The sequence below is a fragment of the Sorex araneus genome, chromosome 1 (assembly GCF_027595985.1).
Source record: "Sorex araneus isolate mSorAra2 chromosome 1, mSorAra2.pri, whole genome shotgun sequence".
In the NCBI taxonomy this organism is placed as follows: Eukaryota; Metazoa; Chordata; class Mammalia; order Eulipotyphla; family Soricidae; genus Sorex; species Sorex araneus.
In genome coordinates this window covers 200,716,418-200,741,019 of record NC_073302.1, presented here as the reverse complement: position 1 = coordinate 200,741,019, position 24,602 = coordinate 200,716,418, and the positions used below count along the sequence as shown (strand labels likewise).

At 35.0% G+C, this 24,602-nt stretch overlaps 1 protein-coding gene across 2 annotated transcripts in view; it reads left to right on the top strand.

The window, feature by feature from the left end:
- Positions 1–23,334, top strand: part of GALNT13 (polypeptide N-acetylgalactosaminyltransferase 13) — a 725,693-nt gene extending 702,359 nt beyond the window's left edge. Inside the window, exon 13 of one of the 2 annotated variants that reach the window (XM_055135847.1) lies at positions 23,154–23,334. In XM_055135847.1, coding sequence (XP_054991822.1) covers positions 23,154–23,180 — 27 coding nt within the window. In that variant the 3' untranslated portion in view covers positions 23,181–23,334. Of the gene's footprint in view, positions 1–1,413; positions 6,461–23,153 lie in introns of those variants that run through there. The other variant, XM_055135838.1, reaches the window with a different exon arrangement.
- The last annotated feature ends 1,268 nt before the right edge of the window (positions 23,335–24,602 follow it).

The window sequence follows — 24,602 nt, the reverse complement described above, 5'->3', positions numbered from 1 at the left end:
AATCTGACATCACTTATGTAGATCAATCCCTTTCTTGCCTTTCTTTGGCTAATTCTTCTCTTTTCTACATTCTTGTTCCATGTATTGAAAAATAAGCACAAAAATAAAAGACTTTAATCTTGACATCTATTTAATATCTAATAACTGCTCTTTTTAATATCCTGCTTGCTGTCTGTTTATGCATCATCTATCTTTTCTCAGGATGATGCAGCCCAGAGTGTTTGCTATCCTAATCCAAATAATTTTCTAAGTGGCATTTCTCCATTATGTTTATTGGTGCTCCCATCCTGTTATTCACATCCAAATGTAATGTAATTTTAGAGGCCAAAGAAAGAGTTTCCCATCTTTAATTTAAGTATTTTACAACAAAAAGTGTATGTAGTATGTTTTTTTCTTTCAACATATAGTAGCAAATGCAACCTCCCATACTTTTGAATAATTCTGTTTGAAGACTGTTTTATAAAGTCTGGTTATAGGGTTTTCTATAAAACTTAACAAAATTACTTTTCTGTAAATGCATACATCAAACCAGTGTGCATAAATTTCTCTGCATAAAGCACGTAGATTTAAACTTTTGGTCAGAAAAATGCAAAATATGTGACTTAGAAATGTCAGTGTGAATTAATAATAGAAGGCTTGGAATTGCTTACTGACAGGATGCATTGATTGGAATTCTACTTAAGCATTTGGGTGCTAAGAGAATGTATACTACTTGTTGTTATCATAAAGTAACTAAAGTATAGAATCTGTGCTGGGATTACTCCTGAGTATGAAACTGGTCAACATGATCAAACATGATCAAACTATCCTTGTTTTCATTAGTTATATTTATGTTAATATATATTTAGTATTTCTAAAACTCGAATCACAATATGGTGAGCACAGTGAAGACAGATCCTGTTTCTCTGAGAATGACTCTTGCACTGAACGTCTCACAGTCACTCATAGCTGCTACAACCTTTCCTTTATTTTTTAAACCAGGAACAGTTTTGTTCATTTGGGTCGCAGCTCTGACATCTCTCTGCATGTTTACTAAATGGTTACTGAATAACATATGTCTAAGAAAACTAAGCTTTTGTCAAAGATTGCTAATATTTATATCCTGCAAATGAAGTTCAAAAATGAGTTTTTTTTTTAATTTTGCAGAGTAACCTAAAATTTGGCAATGTACAATGAATGTCAGCCAATTTCTGTAACTGTCTGCAAATATAGAATACTAGACAATGCACCAAACATAATAGTGAAAAATGTTTCATAACTGATTCTCTTACCTGTGCATAGTTCCTCTTACAAACAGAATACCACGTTTATACTAAAAGAAAACAGTCGAATTATTAAAGAGGACAGGTCATGGGATGTGCTAGTAAAGAAAAGGATGAAACTGGTTGCACTGACTCTTGATGTCTTTTACAGAGACTCACGTTGAAACATGTGAACAGTAACCAGTGTCTCGATGAACCTTCTGAAGAAGACAAAATGGTGCCTACTATGCAGGACTGTAGTGGAAACAGATCACAGCAATGGCTGCTAAGGAACATGACTCTGGGGGCATGAAGACCACTTCTCTCCAGTCATGAAAATTTCTACATTTCTGTTTTTTCATGATATCAATTAGGGGAGAGCATTAAATTTGCTAAATTTAAGAAAAACATTTGAAAATCCTTTTAATATTCTAAAACACAGCTATTTGTAATTCATTTTTAGGAATGTTCGCTTATTTCCCTACCAAATTTCTATCTCACCAAAATAGCACATAAAAATATAAAATAACAGCAAACTGTTATTAAATATCAGAACAACTTGAAAAATTGTTTGCTTAAAAAATTCCTTATTGTCCTCATTTCATAGAATTAGTTGTGGGCGGAATAATTTTTAATTTTCTTGTCATAGTAATTAAAACAAGGACAATGTAAATGCCTTAGAAAATACCTTCATTATGAAGTATTATTATTGCTTTATAAGCTCACTCTACCAGATCTTCATGGAAACATGTTGGAATTCTGTGTCAAGACAACACATTGAATTATGCCTTAGCAGTTAATTTGTCATTCAAAATAAGTTCCCAGTTTTGTACAAGGAAAAAAATTAAATTTGATACTGACTTCTTATAGAGTCCTTATAAAAGCATCATACTTGAATAAAGAAAGGAATATTTGAAAATTAAATTAGATATACTTAAAGCGCAGAAGAAACTTGCTAGGCATTGAGGAGAACAAGATGAAGCTAAATTGCTAAATTAGATGACTTTTAAAGATAACATGTTTATTTCTCAATCACTGCTAACACAGGTCAAGGCTAACAGTTACCTTGGTACCAGAGTTGATGTCCAAAATTCAATCTTTAGCTCTGTCTTTGGAAAGTCTTTATTCACTCTGGAAACTGACTTGCCACATAAGTTGCAGAAAATTATTGGTGAAAGATGAATTATTAATTTAATTTTAATGCTTCTGCATTTACATATTTTATTCTGTTTATTTTTACCATTTAAATTTTATATTTAAAAAATGTTGCATAGTTGCCACTTGCTCATTGCTATGATACAATATCTAAAGTTTTCATCATCAGGGGATTGACTCCATCCACAAATATTAAAACTGCATTTTAACTAAACTGCTGAATACCACTTGCTCCAAATTATAGTTCTAAGGAACACAAATTGTAATTCAGCTTACTTCACATTTTAAAACTTTTGTGTTTGTTGCATAGGAACATAGTCATGAAAAGAAAAATCTTTCAATGAAATTTGTGATAATAAATTTTAATATTGGGCACCATTTCAGTGAGCACAATTTGCTCTAAATGTATAATTTATTTATCATAATTATACTTAGCAACAGGAGATATTTGAGGAGGAGAGTAGAAATAAGCATTCTTTGTAACAGAAGATGCAAAGTGTATGGTCCTCATATTTCCTTAGAAAGCTACGAAGAAAATATGGATAGAAAATATAAAACATTTTGACCACACTCAGTCTAGAATAACTTTGGCTCTTTGTCTGTGCCTATGACTGTCTTTCCCTTCCTTCCCCTTACACGCACACACACACACACACACACACACACACACACACACACCCCTCCAACACACACATGTACCCGCCCAACACACAGGCACACACACGTACATACACACGTGACTTCTTAAAAATGGAAAGAAAGGAGGATATTTTATAATATTCAGTACAATCCTGTAGATTTTTCCAGTAATACCATTCCTTCTTCTTTTGGCTTCTTCTAATTCACCTCTAAAAAAGATTTACATAGCTTGAAGCATTTTAGGTTTACTTCTTGAGATATCCATCCCCATAAGTGAAAGTTTGACTGTAAATTTATTTTTCTGAGGAGAGAATTCATGGCTTAGAGCAAACTTTAAAGGAAGTTATAACTTTCCAAAATCATTGAGCCATTGCTTTGAATTGCTAGTAGCCTCTGAAGCCCTACTTACCAACCACATGTTCCACTTGTACGCCTATTTTCTCACCATTGCTCTTGCCTGACTGAAATATGATAAAATGTCCCTACACCTCAGCCTTCTTTAAACTTAAAAAGTTTACATATAGTCATCCATACTTCTTATGAACTAACCCATCAAAACACTTACCAATGACAACTTTTTTCAAAATACAACTACTTCATTATAGCTGAATTTCAGCAGTTATTTTAAATATTGAAATTTTCTGGTTTGTAGTAAAAGTATACAAACGGTAGTGATTCCTTAAATGTAAATGTAGCTGTGTCCATTCCCACGATTCTCCAGTGACTTCCATAAATAAACTACTTGGAGCAGTTTTTAAGTCCTTGCAGTTGTGAACAACAGCCATAAGCACAGGCAAGTGCACACAGAGGACCATACTCACACCCTCACAGTCACTCAGTCGTGCATGTGCGTTTCTGACTCCATCCCTTGCCACTCTCCACACTCCCTCCCCTCTGGCTGCTAAGTAAGTTTCTGCCTTAATGTTTTGTTTCTTCTGCTCCACAGAGCTTTCTCACTCACTTTCTTTTATCTTTATTCAGAAATTATCTTATCATGCAGGCAAACCATTCTCTCTACAACTCCTGTACAAGCTCTGACAAATTATAATTTTTTTGTCATCGCTTCTACTTTCCCATCCGCCACCTGTTCCATTACATATCCTAGACTGTACGCCTCCTGAGGCCAGGATGTGGCCGGTTTTGTTCACTGTGGTATCTCCATTATCTGAGTACTTCTTGGCAAATAGTGAGTCTTCTTTAAATATATCTTAAAGAACTAGAAAAAATGCGTGTTAAACTTTCTAAGTGCTATTGTACCATATCTTTTTCTTCATAGTGCTTTAAAATTTAAAGTAAATCTTAGTAATATATTTAGACAGGAGTTACATAAATTTATGTTCAAATGATAAATGATTTTCCTCCTAATAGTCTTCATACTAAAGTATGAACTATATATTTTTCCTCTATGGTAAAATATCCTACCTTATGGAAATGAAATATTTCATTTTATAAACATGCTGCTTTATTATATAATTTGCTTCAAGAAGATAAAAATTATTTTTATCTTTTGTTTATATTTAATGGCCATCCAAAGAGATAAGATTTTTACTTCTAAAAGTGAGACATCATTCTTTTAAAAAGCACATCTATTTTCATGGTTTCATAAGTTATTCCTAAATTTATTTTCTAAGTACAAGTTCATCAGCAAAACACAATTATAGAAGAATTGAAAATACTGGACAGATGATTTGAGTTACTGTTGTTATTTGTAGATAATAAGATTGCGTCCCAAATATGTGATGTGACTTGCCCAAGTATCATATGGATATAAACACAGTTGCCAAGACTCATTTTTGTTAATATTTCTTGATAACAGTTTCAACTAGAAAGCATTTAAAAATAGAGTAGGAAGGATACAATAATGCAAAAATATCATTAAATATTTTGTGCAAGTGCATTGATTCTTTAGAGATATATGACTTGTTGCTATCTTTTACAGTTTAGTTCTATAAAATCACACCACACTTAATAAATTAATACCTGGCAGCACAAATAAAGAAATCAAGAGGAAAGGGAATAATTATAGGACATTATGAGAGGGGACTGAGTGATAGTACAGTGGGTAGGGCGTTTGCCTTGTACACAGGCAACCCGCATTCCATATGGTTCCCCAAACACTACCAGGAGTAATTCCTGAATGCAGAGCTCTCAGGAATAACCCCTGAGTATTGCTGGGTGTGACTCAGTAAGAAAAAAAAAAGGAAAAAAAGAAAGAGCATTATGAGGCAAAATATATTTCAGAGGAGTGAAGCCTTTTCAGCACTAACTAATGGAGGATGCTCTCCTTTCACTTCATTTCCTTTAGAATGATGGTGAAGTTAAAAGCACCATGGGTCCAAAGATAGTACAGGATTAAGGTACCTGCATCTCTTAATGCCTTGCATCTCTTGGACTCTGGTTTGAATTCCTATGGGGTCAGCCCTAAACATAGAGCCAGGAGAGAGCCCCAAGTACCAACGGGAGTGGCCCCAAGCTCCTTTCCCCACCAAACCATCAAATTGAAATAAAAATAAAAGTACCATGGCATATTGCTTTCAGAGAATATCATACCAACTAGTACTGTGAATATTGGGTAGGTTCTAGGTTCTGTAGCTTCAAACAGTCTGGGAAGTAATTAGCAGGGATAAACTGGACATCAATCAGCTCAACTGGTTGCCAATGGAGCTTCTTAGTCGCCAGACAAAACCTATACTTTCAATGTTGCCGTGGTGCTTAGAAATAGCCTCTCAAATAAAAAAGAAAAATAGTAAAGAAAAGAAGTGAAACAATGAAAACTCCAACTACAAAACAACAAGAAAGTTTCTACTTTTTTTTTTTTACTTTTTGAGGAAGGTCTTAATAACAATAGAAGAAATTACTTGAGTAAACCTAAAAATACTGGTTCCTTCCCTACATTGTATCTGACCACTTGAGAAATAATCTTCTTTTAACAGAACCATTTTAATTGTTTGTTATTTATAAATAAATTGTAAATCTAGTCTCAATGGAGACAACTGTATGCATTCTGAAGTCAAATTATACTAATTTAATAAGTATGCAGCATCTAAAAGCATCAAAATTTTAAGATTTTCAAAGATCTATAGTATATCTTTCTCTAGTGCTATATCCCTGGATCTCTTGAATAACTGTCCAGTTTAGTCGGTGAACAAATATTTTAGTTTTAAAGGCAGCTTGGGTTTCCTAATTCAATCACTATCTTGCTCCCCATCCCTGCCACTCCATATCCCGCACTATGTCAAATTCAGGTAATCTCTATTCAATACATGCTCATATCTGGAGTTACTACACCATATTCAGCTTGCTATGAAATATTAGCTGCTGTATGAATTTACGGTGTTGAATGGAAACCAGCAATGTGTTTTAATAGCTTGTGTAAATCTGTGGCAAATTTTTGTTTTATATTGTTCAATAAATTCTAAAGGCAGTTTAATTTGTATTTGTTTAAACAAATTTGTCTGATATACCATTGATATGAGATAGTTTTTTGGTTCACTATCTTTAAGATAAAGACCTCCTTCTATAATACTGATATCATCATTATCTTAAGTTCCAATTTTTTTTGTCTTTAGCAAGGGAGAAAAAAATCTATAATATTCTGTGTCTAATGAATAATAATGAGGATGGGCTATCAGATTATTAAAGCTCTATCTATAACTGTTTTTAATAGGATTTTTATCATGCATTTAATTTGTTTAATATCTGGCTTGGTTTTACTTTCAGCTAAATATAGCTCATGTGGGAAAAAAGGATTTGGTGATAATATTATTTGGTTCCTAGAGCTTTTATTATTTTGTCAGCATAGCCACAACTAAGAAGAAATTGTTTCAAAAACAGTTTAGATATGTGCTTCATATATTTAGATATTTAACATTTATAAAAATAGTGCATAAAAGATTGCATATTTGAAATATTGTGAGAATTACTAAATAGTATAATTTTTATAATAAAGTTTAGTTTATACATTATTATAGAATTAAAATATACCAATTTAGTTTTCCTTTTATATATGTTGTTTCTTCAAAATTTTTGTTAGCATATCACATAAACAATTTCAGTGTTTTATGCTTTTGTTACTTTTTTTGATTATTTAAGTAAATTATTAAGTGCCTATGGATATCTCTTAGCAACAAATTATTGTGATCCAAGTGCAATTCTGATACCAAAATACAAAAAAATTTAGCAACATTAAAGTGAGAATAATTTCAAAGAATTTAATTTAATGCATGTTTTTCTAGAATGGTTTAAGATTCACATCATCTTCTTCCTATTTTATAAAAATATTCTGAAATAGAAAATTTTAAATGTTTCATATGACATGACAAGTTATGTTTCAACATACTATGACTCACATCTTGGATCCTGTGGCAGGTTATCTTAGAGGACAGTCTGTCATGAGTGGGATGGATGGATGGAGGAGGCAACCAGTCTGTGGCACATTGATTCTTAGGGCAGACTTGCAATCCTAGCCACAACCAAAATCAGGAGAAAATTATAAAAAGGCATCTCATTTCCTGGATTAAAATAAAGAAGAAAGTGTTTTGGAGCTAGAGACCATTGAATAGGGTAGTTGAATGCTGTTGATCCCGATACCTGCTTTGGTATCTGGGACCTGCCAGAAATGATCCTTGAATGCAGAGCCAGGAGTAAGTCACTGAGGGTACAGAAACAAAATGAGGAGGAGGAGGTGGAGGTTTCTTTCTCCTCTACTTCTTCCTCCTCTTCCTCCCCTTCCTAGGAACACCACCTGGGAGGAAGAAGAGGAGGAAGAAGAAAAACGAAGGGAGAAAGTATTATACTATCTAGCAATATATATTGTCTTTCTTTTATTCTAAAGGAAACTCCCCTAAAATAATTAGATTTTCAGGGTTCAAAAACTCATTGATTTGCAAACTTCACAAATACCCACTGCTTTTCCCAAGCTTTGTCTATGACTGTAACAGTAACAAATATTGTCTAGATTTTGTTCCTAGCACACACTAAGTCCCCTGACACCTTGCAACCAGACAGACTCCATGTCCCACCTACTAATTTTTCAGGTACTTTCTTTTCTGCTGCTTCTATCCAAGGTTACATTTTTGCATTTTAGGTGCTAACTCATCTTAACCTCTTGAAGCATCTCCCTCGCAGTACTTTTGTTTTGCTTTTCTTCCACCTCTGGTAGAAACAAAGGGGGAAACTGTGCTCTTATCTCCTTCCCAGTCAAAGAGCTACTTGGTGGCCTTTTCTGCTAATTCACTCTTTTCTGACATAATGATCACTTTTTCTACTTGACAGAATACATTACTTACCAATCTCAGCTTCATCGGAGAAAGTTGGCAGATACAGAGTTGACTGAATTTGTGCAGACAAAGCTCTTAACCACTTTTGTGGAATGAAAATCTAAATAAACACACAAACATCTGTTTCACAGTTTCTGCTATTAATGAGACATATGGACTTGACATTCTAGGCCCCCTCCATTTACCGGTGGTGACACATAGAGCAGAGATTGAGAGAGCAACAGCACTTAAGCAGTTAAGGTCAAAATGAACCCTCAAAAATATCAAGGGCACTCACACTTTCCACTCCTAACCTTGAGCTCTGTATAGATGCTGAACAACATGTGGCCTTTAGAGAATTATGAAGCATTTAGTCACATATATAAAGCAGGTTCATATCTTTATCCAATTACATGGGCCAAAAGTGAGTGATGAATCCATTTTTCCACCATAGCAGCTTTTGAAAATTATTTTTTACTACCAAAATCCATGCAAAGCATTGGACTTTAAAAGATCAGACTGCCTTTTCTTACTATGGATATGCTTTGTTTCTTCCCGAGTTTTCCTTCTATTTCACCATGTTCTCCATTTTCAAGGCTTTCCTCTTTCTCTTGTCTCTGAATAGTGGACAGCTCCATGAGCAATCCTTAGTCATCTTCTATACTTACCCCAACTCCCAAAGTGATGCCAGAACCATGTATATTAGTGTCTCTTTGTGCTGCTCACTGTCAAGTGACTTGCTTGAGTTTACACGGTCATACACCTATGAAATCTGACTGCTTATTGAGCATCCCTCCATATATGGCTAAAGTAGCACTGTCGTCCCGTTGTTCATTGATTTGCTCGAACGGGTGCCAGTAATGTCTTCATTGTGAGACTTGTTACTGTTTTTGCTGTTTTTGGCATATCGAATATACCACGGGTAGCTTGCCAGGCTGTGCCGTGCAGGCAAGATACTCTCAGTAGCTTGCTGGGCTCTCTGAGAGGGATGGAGGAATCAAATCCGGTCGACCATGTGCAAGGCAAATGCCCTACCCACTGTGCTATTGATCCAGCTCACGTGACTAAAGCAGTCCTGTTAAATTTAATAGGACCAAGGCATAGGTTCCTGCCTTACTCTAGAAATCTTTCAATTCAAAGAGTTTTTCATCTGAGAGATGGCAATTCCATTTTGCCAGTTGCACAGTCCAATATTCTTAGTGCTCTTGACATCTCTCTACATTAGGAAATTATGTTTATTTCACCTATATATATATTTCTAAATTTGACCATCTCTGAAGACCTTTTAAACTCTCCAAGCCACTATGTGAATTGCTGTAGTATCTTCTAAATGGTTGCACCTCCTCCGTAATCTATTTTCAACAGAGCACCAGAATGAGTTTATAAAATGTAACCTAGATATATCCCTCCTCTGCTCAAATCCCTCCAAAAATAGCTTTCTATTTTGCAGAGTGAAAAGCTATGTCCTTACAAGGGCTAAAAAGACCACATATGGTTGAATTTCTGTCAATTCTCCAACATAATGCCGCCTCTTGTTCCCTTCATCCTAATCATCTTGCCATTTCTTTAAACAAACTAGGCAGGATCTTGGTTTCTGGTTTCATTTTAGAATATTTTTTCATAGCTAAATCTCTTACCTTTATGACTGTGGACATTCCCAACAAGATCCTCTACCCTTTTAACACCAGTTTTTCTTCTGTCTCTCCTCTAGGTATACAAATCCATAACTCTGTTCTTTTGTTCCATAGCATTTATTTCCTGCTAACATATTATGTAACTTAATTTGAGCATGTAGTGTAATGGTTATTTATTTATTGCCTACACCCAGAACTTAAACATAAGATGTAAAAGAGTCAGAATCTTCATTTCATTGTGATCATGCATATAGCCAATAGTTATTTGTGAGTGACAGCAGAATTTCCACCTTTTCTCTCTGTGCCGATGTTTCCTATGCTATTCCTGGTATTAGAGGAGTCAGAGATAAATGACTTTAATTTTTTTCTGGTTTTGTAGGGACATTTTGACCTCTGATTTTCTTTGTCAGTGTCTCTTTACTTAAATGTTTATATGGTCTTTCTTATTTAACCATGTTGATGCAATGAATGCTTTTGAAACTCAAGACAACTCCATGAATTTAAAGCATTAAAGAAAATAAATGGTATATGACCTAGAAAAGGAACTTAACCTAACACAAAAGACTATGCTTCTATTAGAGAAAACAAGAGAAGCCTGGTCTTATGTGATACGTTTATGCAATGTTAGGATGACAGCGCAGCCATAGATGCAGCCACCAACCCTTGAATTATAAACTGATACTTCTACCACATACTAACTTTATTTGTACTAATTTATTATAATTTAACTCAAGGTGTATTTCTGAAAACTTCATTCTACTTATACATTTCTAAGGATATAGTCACAATGCATAATAAACTTACAAATTTTAAAAATTCTAAAAATTAAACTTTCCCTGGCATGTGTGTAATTTTAGGGTGACTATTTAGAGTGAAGAAATGGGGTTCTCTGTTTTGTGTTGTTAATATGATGTAGTGTCAGTTCTATACTCTAGCATACTATTTTGGCATGGACATATCCAGATACATAGCTTACTAAAGATTGTGAGTAATCAGCTAAACTGAGTACACAAATGTGAATTTGATGTGTTAACATTAATACTTATGCTTTATATGTTAACATTTCATGGTTAAAATAATCTACAGATTCTGAGACAATCTACACAAAATAAATCTAGCTTCTGACTAATACTCTATGATTAGATTTTTGCCTGAAGATGAAGATGAGACAGGCAGATTGACCCAGACATTTGCAATCACAGTGACTTATTTTTATGGCATTCTGCTATTTTAACTAGTTATAATATAGTTTGTACTGTTCCAAAAGAGTCTCTCACTTCTATGTTGAAGCTTCAAATTGGGAGCGAATGTCCATAATGTTCCCCAAAACAAAATTTAATTCAATTTTAATCTAAAACCTCAATAGATATAGTAAATGTATTTTCACAATAATTTGGAATATAGGAAAATAGCTGTAAAGATAGTAAATGCATTTTTATAATAATGTGAAATATGGAAAAATAGCAATGAAGTTTAGAGACAGAAAGTCAACTAACAATTGCAACATTTAAAAAGTGCCCATACTGCGGGCCTGGAGTGATAGTACAGCAGGTATGACACTTTCCTTGCATGCAGCCAACACAGATTTGATTCCTGGCATCCCATATGATCCCCTAATCATTAGCAGGAAGAATTCCTAAGTGCAGAGCCAGGAATAATCCCAGAACATTTCTGAGTTTGAACCCCAAACCTCTTTTTGATCAGAAATCCCAACCCAGGCCATGGGAATGAGCACATGGTCTAGTCAGCCATGGAGCCCTTTGCCCCTAATCTAAGTGTTTATTCTAGATAGACCTGTGATAGCAGGATAGCAGGAGACCATGTGTGTTTGTGTGTGTGTGTGTGTGTTTGTACACATGTTCTATTTGAAGCTGCTGGTATAAAATATTTTCATTTATCTCAGGGTCAACAAAACGAAAGAGCATATTGTCTAGGGCTACAGTGATAGTACAATGGTTTAGGCCTTGCCTTATACACAGTCCACTGGGGTTCAATGAACAGCAACACATAACGTCTCCCAAACCTCCAGAAGTCATCCCTGAGTGCAGAACAGGAGTAAGTCCTGAGCACAGCTGGGTGTGGACCTGAAAACCAAAACAAAATAAAACAACAACAAAAAAGAAAAAGGAAAAGAAAAGAGTTTATGTTCTATCCTCAAGCAGAAATTATTTGAAAGAAGTCATATGAATTAGGAAATCATGATAAAGATAGTCTACAGAATTTAGGTAACTACTCAAACATCACTAAATCCAATCCCACCCTCACCCTTGCTTTTGTTTTGTTGGCTAATACATCAATAAATTCCTTTCATACTTAAACTGGTTTTGATTGGGTTTCAGGCAAATGCAAATAAAATTAGACTGGCTAATCTGTTATATTACCTAGGTGATTCTTCTGTTTCATTATTTGTAAAATATAAATGAAAAATGCATCTCATATTATTCTTATAAAATTGTGTGTGCAAAGCATCTAGTTAAACTTGAGTTAAAAGTCTACACAATAGTAACTAGCTTTATCTATCCATTTGTATTTCCATCATACTAAGAAAATAAGCATGTACAACAGTGTTTATTGTAAACCCAAGCAAAATACTTATGCATTACTAAAGTACCTAGAGTTTAAGCTAAATGACTATAAATTTTTTTCTTCAGTGTTCAGTAATGTGGTAAAAAAAAAATGATCATTAATGTCTCAACTGAGATTACATTTAAGAGTTCTTTGTTTTGTTTGGGGGATGTTTTTTGTTTGTTTATTTTTAGGGTCACACCCAGCAGTGCTCAGGAGTTACTCCTGGCCTTCCGCTCAGGGATCAGTCGTGGTGAGACTTGGGTGACCATATGCCATGGATAGAACCCACGTCAGCTGCATGCAAGGCAAGCACCTTTCTTGCTGTGCTCTGCTCTGATCCAGTTTTTGTAAAGAAAATATATTTTTCTTTCTACTTATTTTTGCTTGGGGGATTATCACACCTACAGTTCTAAGGGGCTGCTCTGGTGTGGTGCTCTGGAGCAGATTCTTTCTCTTCTCCAGGGACCATATGATTCCAGGATCATACTGGGCCTCCTACAAGCAAATTATGTATTTCAACTCCTTGAGCTATCCTCCCCAAGTCTCACATATGTATATGTACATATATATACACGCACATATATATGCAAGTGTATGTATATATGCATATGTAATCATATATTAGCACTGTAGCACTTTCGTCCTATTGTTCATTGATTTGCTCAAGCAGGCATCAGTAACATTATCCATTGTGAGACTTGTTACTGATTTTGGCGTATTGAATACACCAGAGTAGCTTGCCAGGCTCTGCTGAATGAGCAGGATACTCTTGGTAGCTTGCCAGGCTCTCTGAGAGGGATGGAGGAATCGAACTCAAGTTGGCCATGTGCAAGGCAAACGCCCTACCCGCTATCGCAATATATATTAAATTAATTTTTTATAATATGTAATAGATTTAAATTTAAAAATGTACTTCTTAAATTGCACCTGTGGTACAGTGATTATATATTATAATTCTGCAGGTTTATAACCAAAGCCTTGTTTCCATAAGAAGGATGGCCTTGACTAAGGAATATATTCTAAAACTGCCTGTGGTGGAATAGCTTCTCCAAGGTAGACTCTGTAAATGAAAACTTGTCTAAAGGCAGGATACAGCTAGAAATAAGTTGAAATAATGATGGACAACATATATGACTAAATAAGTGATAATAAAATTTATGTTTGTAAAGAGTTAACTACAGACATTGCATTTAATTAAAATGGAATGTTATTATTGAAATAAAAATTATTTCATTGAGATAAAATTTACATCAATCATCTAATCAGTTTCAGGTATCCAGTACAGCAGATCAATATTTGTTTATATTGCATGAGTTTATGAATTAAGATGGCAATATGATGAAATTTTGAAAATAAATCAACATCCTAGTCATCTTTTCCTTTCTTTTTATGCTCTCTTAGAATTATGTTAATTCTGTAATTTTTAGATAACAGCTATTACATAGCGGTATATGTAGTATTTAATTCTATTATAGTAATGTAATATTTAATTATTTGGGGGAAAGATGTGATATTTGGTTGGTATTTGTATTCTTTTTCACATTAAATTGTGATAAAATTTTTAGCAGCATTGAGAGACCACACAGCAGAGAAACTGCTCTAACTCACTCGCTTCTCTGCTTGTGGAACTTCTCTCCTCCCTAGCCCTCTACTCCCCTCCCCCCAGGCTCCTGCTTCTCTGTCCCCCACAGACTTGGCATTACCAATAATCCAGACTTCCACTTACTCCATTTTCTGCTTCTCACTCTCTGACCACCTTTCTCTGTTATGAATAGGTGTTTCAATGATCCAATGAAAGTAATTTTCTGGTAACAAGAACAAAACATCGAAGAGAATCCAAGTCATTTCTATGACTCATTTTCACAGTAAAGATTTAAAAATGAAACTTTCTATTGCTAGAAAAATATTGGTAGACTTAAATTATAGATGTAAATTTATTATTTAAGTTACATATTTATAATCAATCCTTCCTTGGCTCTTCCAGCTTCTGGTGTTCTCAAACTAAGAAAATATCTTGTTATGCCCCACTGGAAGTTTCAGGAAGAGGTTTGGAGTTTGGGATTGGGTGATACGGATTAGCTTCTGCTAATTAAGAAATTAAGGCTTCAAGAGCTTTACCATTTTCTAGGAGTAGGTCAGAAGTGGAAAGTACAGTGATACTTACTATTAATATTTCCTCTTAGAGTTGATCCAACCATTTTCTGTTCCAAGATTGCCGTTCTACTTCAAGCTGTCTTAACAATACTTTTTGTACTGGAGTCCTGGAGCTATTGTATTAAAATACCAAAATGTGGGTGGCTAGCAAAATAGAAATTTATTCATCCACAGTACAGGAAACAAAGTCGGGTGTTTGAAGGCTCTGTGGGAGAATTCTTCCTTGCCCCTTCCAGTTTCCAGGTTTGCTAGAAATCCTAGTGTTCTTTGACTTCTACAGCTGCGCTGCTCCAGTTATGTGACTGCCTTCTATGTTTATATCTTGCCTTTCTAGAAGTACTCCTTTGTGCGGGGGCGGACGCAGTATGGAACAATAGTACAGTGTGTAAAGCATTTACTTTTCATGCAGCCAACCAAAGGATTTGTTCAGTGGTATCCCTTATGGTTCCCTGAGAGAGCGGAAGCCGTGAACACTATTAGGTGTGACTCAACGACAAAAATACTTTTTGTAGATTTGTTTTAGCATTTAGAGGAATTAATTTGCTTTCCCACTTAGGTACAGGTAACACAAGATAGATAAGAGTGAGCATTCTAATCTATCCAATAATTGTTTCTTTTATGTAATATTTCAAAATATAGTTAAATATTATATTTTCATTGAGAAATGTTAATTTATAGTTGAAAACTGCAGTTCTCTAGAATCAGTGAACAAAAAGGACTCATCTCAAGAAAAGAATAGCAGCAGGTTTCAGAAAATACCATGTTACAATTTTTTAGGAATTATGCAACATAATTTTTTTCCAACATATTACTGCGTTCATCAGAATCCTGCTAAGTTTTCTTTAGGAGATGGAGCATATATGAATCACTCCCTTTGACACTTAGGAGACATTTTGGTCACTTCAATGAGTAAAGAGGAAGAAGTGACATTAGGCTACTAATAAGGCCATGTTATAAATTGTGATTAACTTCTGCCAGTAATCAAGTTGATTACTTACATAATGGATAGGATAGTGCTCTCTTTTCACTGCAAGAAACACTAATTTAGGATGTGACTTTGCTTTTTGTGTGTGAAACACTTCTTCCAATGTACCATTCTTGTATTTAAAGCATGCTCTATTGCCATTATGATGTTTCGCCACAGCATTGCTTCTGAGACATTTATTTTGCTTCTTTGAAGGTATGACAATAGGTTCATATTTTGGGGTGGATTGACTGTATATTCAATATGGAGTTAGATGGATAGTTTGTAACACTTTTTGGAATGAGGAGAGTATTTATGATGAAGTGAATATTCTGAATAAGTAGATTAATTTCAAGTTCCTAGCTTAATACTTGTTTAAAACCTAGATTTTTCCTATAGGATTTATGGTTCCTAGAATCAAAAGATTGAAATAGAGTAGTCTCTCTCTTACTCTAGAAATTTCATATTTGCTTCCTATTTCTATACACTGGTGCAGAGATAGACTATAAGGTAGAAATACTTTCAACAGGGGATACAGCAATGAATTTGAATTATAATCAAGAGACTGTTGTACTGTAGCACTGGTCCCATTGTTCATCGATTTGCTTGAGCGGGCACAATAATGTCTCCATTGTGAGACTTGTTCCTATTGTTTTTGTCTATAATCAATAGACACAAAGCACATTTACTTTTCTTGCTAGATAAATTAATTCTGGATACAATGTGAAAGTCATGTTCTCATGCACAGTCTGAGTAAGGAAAGGAAATGACAAAATTTAGTATTTTGTCTAGGATAGCACAGAGAGTTCTCATGCATTAACATTAAAGTTCCTTGGCATTTCTGAAAGTCAGGCATTCAAGGATGAAGATTAGGTCACCAAATCAAGCAAGAAACTATCATTCATCAAGGTGTTTGCCAAAGTCAAGGTAAATATGGAAGATGTAGGGGAAGATAACAGCTATAAATATCAGTTATGACTATCTGTCAAGTTGAAGAGTGAATTAATAAATGTTTTCTATTTCATATGAATATGTATACATATAAATATCTATGCATGCACATATAGAAGCCATATTTTTCCTTTTTCTGCTATTCTAGACCATCTATTCCCTGCTATTAATATATCATATATGCTAATAATAGAAAGAATCATGTATCCAAATTTAAGTTACAGAAAACTAAAATGGGCATGTTTTCAGCAAGAAGTGTGTTGCAGCTGGTTGAGACCAAACCAATTCTACAACCTTGCCCAGCAGGGCTGTTAATATAGAATGAGAGACATAGTGATTGTCTTGCTTGCTAGCCTTCACAGCTCCAGCAAAAAGGAGGAGTTTTTGCTTTGTTTGTTAAGGAATCATGACCAACAGTGTTCAGGGCTTACTCCAGGCTTACTCTTAGTTCTGCGATCTGGAATCACTGCTGGTAGGGCTTGGAGTAGCATATGTGATGCTAGGACTGAACCCCAATTGGTCTGTGCAAAGAAAGCACCCTACTCACTGTACTCTAGCCCCAGTGTCCAGAAGGATGATTCTTTATGAGTTACCATGCATGCTAAGTAAAACAGCTGGAATGTTTACATTGCTATAGCTATAGGTATATAAATAATCAGTAAAGACGTTAATTATACCAATTAAGTCATGGTAATACATTCTCTTTCAGCAGGAAACAGAGTGCTTGGGCACATATTTGCAGCCCTTTTTGTTTCAACTAAGCTAAATTTGTTTTACCCAAGACAAGGTGCCAAGGTTAGAGCTTTTATTAAAAGGACAATTTCCCATAAAGAAGAATATCCAAACCACCTTATTCTCTCCCAAAAAGTTCTGTGAGCATCATAGGATAATAGATGAAACTGCTTTCTCTATTGTATTTTTTGGAAAGAGTTAAGTGTGATTAAAAGACAGTTATAAAGATACATGTATGTGTGTTTATTTATTAGATATATGCATATCTACATATAAAATAAAATGGTGACAAAGGACGGCCCGCAATAATTTTGAATTGCATCAGCTTAGTTGGTAATATTCCACAGTATTCTTTCCCTGGCATAGTTCTAGGTAAGGGTTGGCCATAAGCAGAACTTACACAGGATTTGAAAAATGATTGTATTCCATTTCCCTGTTTATTTAGGTTAGTGTGAGGATGGGCAATAAATTTATGGCATATATTATAGTAGATCTGCATAGAGCAGCTTGAGATGAGAGATATGTGGGTTCTAATGATTTTTACAGTTATGGTTTGACTGTGCTCTCCTCACTTCATCCCTTCCCAACTGCTGATCCTAATACATGTAGCCCAGAAGCCTATAGGGGTGTCTGACTAACACTGCTTAACCTGCTTTCCTGATTGTATAATATGTAATTCCTACCAAAATGCATTTATGTATCACTCACAGTAGTTCTGTTTTCTGGTCAAATCTAAAAAAGTCAAAAGAATTTTCTAATACTTTGAAGAGACAAAGTAAAAGACTATAGAAAGAAATAAATTTATTTTGGGGGTAAAAAATAAAAAGAAGAGAAAGCAAAGTTGGAAAATAAAAGTATCTGGGTTTAAAATTTTAATTTTTGAATCATGTTAGCCTTACTCAGAATTGAAACAAAACCTATAAGTAAATAAATAAAACAAGGTCCTGAAATGAAAACAAACCAAAAATTAATTTATTCATATGTAAGTGATACCTAATGTTGGTGGGATAATAACTAAAAATAACTTGGAAGTTGCTATTCTAAGTTCCAACTTTGAATAGCATTGGATAGTTGCATTATGAAACTATATGGTTCAGAGCAAAGAACTCAGGTACGATATGGTGAGGCCCCGGCCTATGCTGCTTGGGTTAGATGCAGACGGACAGCTTTGGAAGAGAGGACAACAGCTCAAGTGGGCACCCTTTGAGTACACATCTTGAGTATAGTCTCTCCTCAAACTGTACTACTTTAGCCTAAAACATGGAGGGACTATCTCCCAATAGGACAGCAGATGCCTGCTATTCCTTTCTTTTTTCTTTTTTCAAAGTTCTTTTGAAAGAGAGTTTTCTAGAGAAACTTGCCCCAGAATATTTTTCTCCCTTGAATCTAACAAAATTCAAGAAAGAATTAAGAAGTGATTATTGATTTAACTTATATCCAGAGTTATTATAAACCAGCTATTGCACCAGGGCTGGAGCGATAGCACAGTGGGTAGGGAGTTTGCCTATCTCGAGGCTGACCTGGGTTCGATTCCTCCTCTTTCTCGGAGAGCCTGGCTAGCTACCAAGAGTATCTTGCCCACACAGCCGAGCCTAGCAAGCTACCCATGGCATATGCCAAAAACAGTAACAAGTCTCACAATGGAGACGTTACTAGTGCCCGCTCGAGCAAATTGATGAGCAACAGGATAACAGTGATGACAGTGACAGTGATTATAAACCAGACAATTTAACAGAAACTATTCCTTACTTAAAAATTTTTACAACAGGGCATCAGATACTAGATGTAATTAAAAAACTATTTCAAAATTTAAATATGCTGCTAATGGGTTTTTGAAAGAAAATAAAGATAATGACAAACTTTTTGGTGTTCACTGCATCCCTTGTTTATGCAGGACTACCTCACCAGCATATGCTTGATTAATTTTGAAGGCATGAGACTGACTGATGTAATTGAATAACATTTTCAGAATCAGAATGTTAGCCAAAGTGGCTATCTTCCTCCGCTGGGTGCCTCTGAAGAGAACTGTTCATAAAGGAGGTATTCTTGGAATATGAAGTCTAATGTTGGTCAAGCAGCCCAGAGTGCAAAGTAGTGCCATAAAGTTTACTATGCATTATCCTATCTAAACTATCATAGATGGACCGAGAAACAAAACTAACACTAAAATCTATCTGCTGACAGAGTAGGACTGAAGACAGCTGATCTTTATAAGATCAGGTAAAATGATGCTTATAGTTTGTTTAATTGTTGCCTGATATGGATAATCTGAAAATAATTATATTGATACTTAGTTGTTTACTGGTTGTTTTATAGTATTGGCAGTAGTAAAGGAAATAAGCTGTAATTCCAGTCATAAATTTTTTTAAAAGAAGACATTTTAGAATGGATAGAATAATTAAGAACATCCCTGTTTTTTTTAAAAAAGAAACTACATAGTATATAAACTATTATGTAGATATGCTTTTTGTAAGATATAAAACATAATTATGATAGCTAAAGTCTACATTATCATCATTATCATCATCATTATTATTATTATTTATTATTATTATCATTATTTTGCTTTTGGGGGTCACACCCGGCGATGCACAGGGGTCACTCCTGGCTCTGCACTCAGGAATTACCCTGGTGATGCTCAGGGGACCATATGGAATGCTGGGAATCGAACCTGTGTCAGCCGCATGCAAGGCAAACGCCCTACACGCTGTGCTATCGTTCCAGCCCCAAAGTCTACATTTTTTAAAAAATAAAACATGCATATTCTAAAATTCAAGTTTACAAAATAATTAAAATAAATGCCAGATATTGTTACTAGACAAGGATTCACTGCCAAACACAGAGAGAAGTCAGTTCTATGATAGTAATTATTGACAAAAGTAAAAACTTTAATTCCAGTTTAATGACAAGGAGACAGAAAGCAAAGTTTAACCCTGTTACCCATTCTATAGAATTGAGAGTTCTGTAAGGTTAGAAGTGACTGACATGGATAGAACTACCGAGTTTTATGAATGGCAGATTCTTTTATGTTGTTGGACTTCACATTTTGGAACAGATTCTGGTGATCAGCCTGAAACAAAGGTTTCTAGCTCCTTGACAATACAAATGCTTTATTTTGATTCCCCTTGGCACTGGGTAATTTGAAGATGTCTTTGATCTTTTATGTATGCACAACTTTTAAAATTGTAAAATTATAGAACTTAATCTTTTGTTAGTTACAGCAGTCATACAGGGGATATGAAACAAATGTCTGACAATGTTCTCTACCCAGATCTTCTTGCATGTATTCAATTTTATAGCAATAAGAATTTCTGATTCATTGTTTTTCTAAAGTGTATTTATTTTCCATCCCTATGTGCAATTAAGTACTAGAAGCAAAAATTATGTATAATCCTTATACTGTCACCTGTAAATTTAATTTTTCAATGAAGTGAGCCAAGTATTCTTGGATAAATATATGACTCAGAGGGCTAAGGCAAGACATTTTCTACATGAATCTTAAATATACTTTGCACCTAGAAACAAGAAATCCATTAAGTAAAGACAAGAGCCATTGGCATTTGTAGAATTGCTTGGCTATTAAAAATAATGGTTGCAATAGACAGAAACCATAAGATTAATTAAAATTTATGGCTCCTAAAATAATATAAAACAAACAACAGGATAGCATGAATTATTGTTCTGTTAAATAATTTGCAAGGCACCAATGAATTAGAATCATTAATGATAATGGGTCTAATATTAAGTAGAGTTTCTTCAATGGACTTTAGAGTAATGACCAAATTGTTGATAAATATCTTTCTTTTTTCAATGCTAAGTTCAAGATGACTAATAAAACTATAAAGTCACAGTTCATATATATCTAATTAAAATATATATCTAGGCAATGATATTAATAGTTGCTAAATTCAAAGTTTGATAGGGATATAAGAGATAAAATCATAGAAAATATTAATGAATCTTGACAATTATAAATTAGTACAACCAAATATGATGGAACTTTTGATGAAATGCGGTGGGCTGCTCAATAGATAGATCAAATTACCCAGTTACAGAAAATAAATTATCAAATACTAAGGCTAAAAATTGATTTATTGTTGAAGTTTTTAATAACAACATTGGAGTTTATTAATTTAAGATTTATTTCTATGCATATCCACAGATTTTCATAATAAGATATTCTACATTTTAAAGTGTATTTTTGGTTTCTGAAAAACAAAATCTAAATTAGTGATGAATAATTATTATAAAAGCATATTTTAAAAGTATTTGTTTTGTTACATATGTTAAATAGGTTAACTTTGGTTAACAAAAAATGATAAAATAAAAGTATTGTACCCTACCATCATAACACTAAAGACATGCATATTTCAGTTTGAACCAATACAGTTTAATGAATTTATTTATTTTGTCGGTTTTGGTCCACACTTGGCAGTGTTTAAGGCTTAGTGCTACCTTGAGATGCTACCCTTAGCATCTTGCTCCTGGCAGTGCTCAGGTGTCATGAATTAACCTGGATTGGCTTTGTGCAAGGCGAGGGCAAGTGCCCCACTGCTATAGTAATATTCTGACTTCTAAACTATTACATTTTAAACTATTTATAAACCAAAATTATTTCAGATCACATCATTTAAAAAAATTAGGTTAGTTTCTATTATAAATCTGAGCTTAGAAATAATTTATATATGTACAGTTGGTGCTGGAGCGATAGCACAGCAGTTGGGTGTTCGCCTTTCACACGGCCAATCTGAGTTCGATTCCTCCGCCCCTCTCGGCCCCTCTCAAGCTATCGAGAATATCGAGCCCGAGCGGCAGAGCCTGGCAAGCTACCGGTGCGTATTGGATATTGAATATGCCAAAAAAAGCAACAATAAGTTTCTCTATGAGAGACGTTACTGGTGTCCCCCCCAACACATCGATGAGCAATGGGATGACAGTGACAGTGACAGTGATGTACAGTTCACAAGTCAAATATATGAATTTGTTTGAATGGTACAATCTGGATCTTAAACTATATAAAATTAAAAGTGTAGTTGTAAGTAGAGATCTCATGGTTTTTGTTCACTTAGTTTTATTTAGATTTTTAGCTGATAGTACTTAAAGAAGTAGCACATAAATTTTAATTGGAATTACAGCTGGATTACCAATATTTGTGACAGTTCAAGAATTTTCATTGATCTAATTTCTTTTTATATATTTTTTTTACTTTTTATTTTATTTAATTACTGTGAGCAACACTTACAAAGCTTTCATGTTTGAGTTTCAGTCATACAATGATTGAATATCCACCAGTGCACATTTTACACCACCAGAGTCCCCGGTATTCCCCCATCCTACCTCTCCCCCTGCCTCTATGGCAGACAATTTCCCCCATACTTTCTCTCTACTTTTGGGCCATTAATCTAATTTCTAAATAAGTCTTTCTTTTTACTTACACCAGTTAAATAGTATTCCTTAAATATGTATTTCTAACAGTGATCCTTATTTATTAATAATGCACTCAGAAAATTTGTAACACAGAGCCAGAGTGAAAGTGCAGTGCATAAGTCACTTGCCTTTCATGTAGCCAAGCCAGTTCAATCTACAGCTTCCCATATGGTCCCTGAGGACCTCCAGGAGTAATCCCTGAGCTCCAGGCCAGAAATAAGCCCTGAGCAGCATTGTGTGTTTGTGAACACACACACACACATACACACACACACACCAATCACGAGATAGATTGTTTTCTTCCTAAAAAATATGTTTTTCTCCAGTGCTTTTTTGCATCCTCAGGATACATTCACAGAAGTGTGGTATTGCGGGGTCATATGGAAGCTCAATTTCTAGTTTTTGAAGGACTGTCCATATTGTTTTCCAGAAAGACTGGACCAGTCGGATGAGCTGACACCCAAGGACAGTAGATACAAGGACCAGGAGGACTTTCCCATAGCTGGAAGACTGCTTCATGAGTGGAGGGGAGAAGGCAGATGGAATAGAGAAGGGATCACTAAAAAAATGATGGCTGGAGAAACCAGTTGGGATGGGAGATGCATGTTGAAAGTAGATAATGGACCAAACATGATGACCTCTCAGTGTCTGTGTTACAAGCCCATAATGCCCAAAAGTAGAGAAAGAGTATGGGGAATATTGTCTGCTATGGAGGCAGGGGGAGGGTGGGACGGGGGAGGGGCATGCCGGGGTTATTGGTGGTAGGGAATGTGCACTCGTGGAGGGATGGGTGTTTGATTGTTGTGTGATTGTAACCCAAACATAACTTCCTCACGGTGGTTCAACAAATTTTTTTTTAATTTTAATTTTAATTTTTTGCTTTTTGGGACACACCTAGCGATGCACAGGGGTCACTCTTGGCTCTGCACTCAGGAATTACTCCTGGTGGTGCTCAGGGGACCATATGGGATGCTGGGAATTGAACCTAGGTTGGCCGCGTGCAAGGCAAATGCCCTACCCGCTGTGCTATCACTCCAGCCCCAGTTCAATAAAATTTTTTAAAAATTAAATAAAATAAAATAAAATAATTTTTTTAAGTTTTGTTTTTTCATTGAAGGGCATTTAGAATGAGTGGGCTTTGAGCTATTTCTGAAGACATCTGGTCCTGTAAAAACCCTTTCCTCAAAATTTTCAAATAAAATCTGTATACTTAATAAAATTAAAAATATCTAAAAAATGAATATTCTTATGTTCTTACAATATGTATCATATTCATAGCAAAATATCCCATAAAGCTGAAGAGTCAACTCAATGGACAGGAGTATCCATGATGCATGCTGAAGGCCAGTTGGTGTAGAGTCACTTTTTTGCAGAACAGGGGAGGGTCATGCCCAGTGTTTCTCAGGCCTTACTCCTGAGTCTCAGCACAAGAGTCTCTGCTGGAAGAACTAAGGGTCTATGTGGGGTGTTGTGAATCAAACCCAGATCTGCCATATGCATGTGAGGGAAGCCCTTACCTGCTGTACTCTTTCTGGCCTCTGTGCAGGGTCACTTGCGCACCTCTGGGAGCATCTCCAAAGCAGAGGGGAGCAGCACGTGGGCAGCCCAAATGCGGGCCAAAAAAACAAAGATTAAAAAAATTTTCAAAGAATTCTAGAATTGATCCATTCTAATGATAACCAAAGAAAATACTTCGAGAGCTCCTCAAGGCTAGAAATATTAAAACCCTCATTTAATCATGTTTTGAGACCACGCTCTGGTCTCAAAATGACAAAGTAAAAATGGGAACTTTTGAATCTTTTGAATCTAATCTTTTGTATCCTCACAATTAAATGGGCAGGGAAGATTGCTAAATTCTATGACATAAAATTCCCTAAAA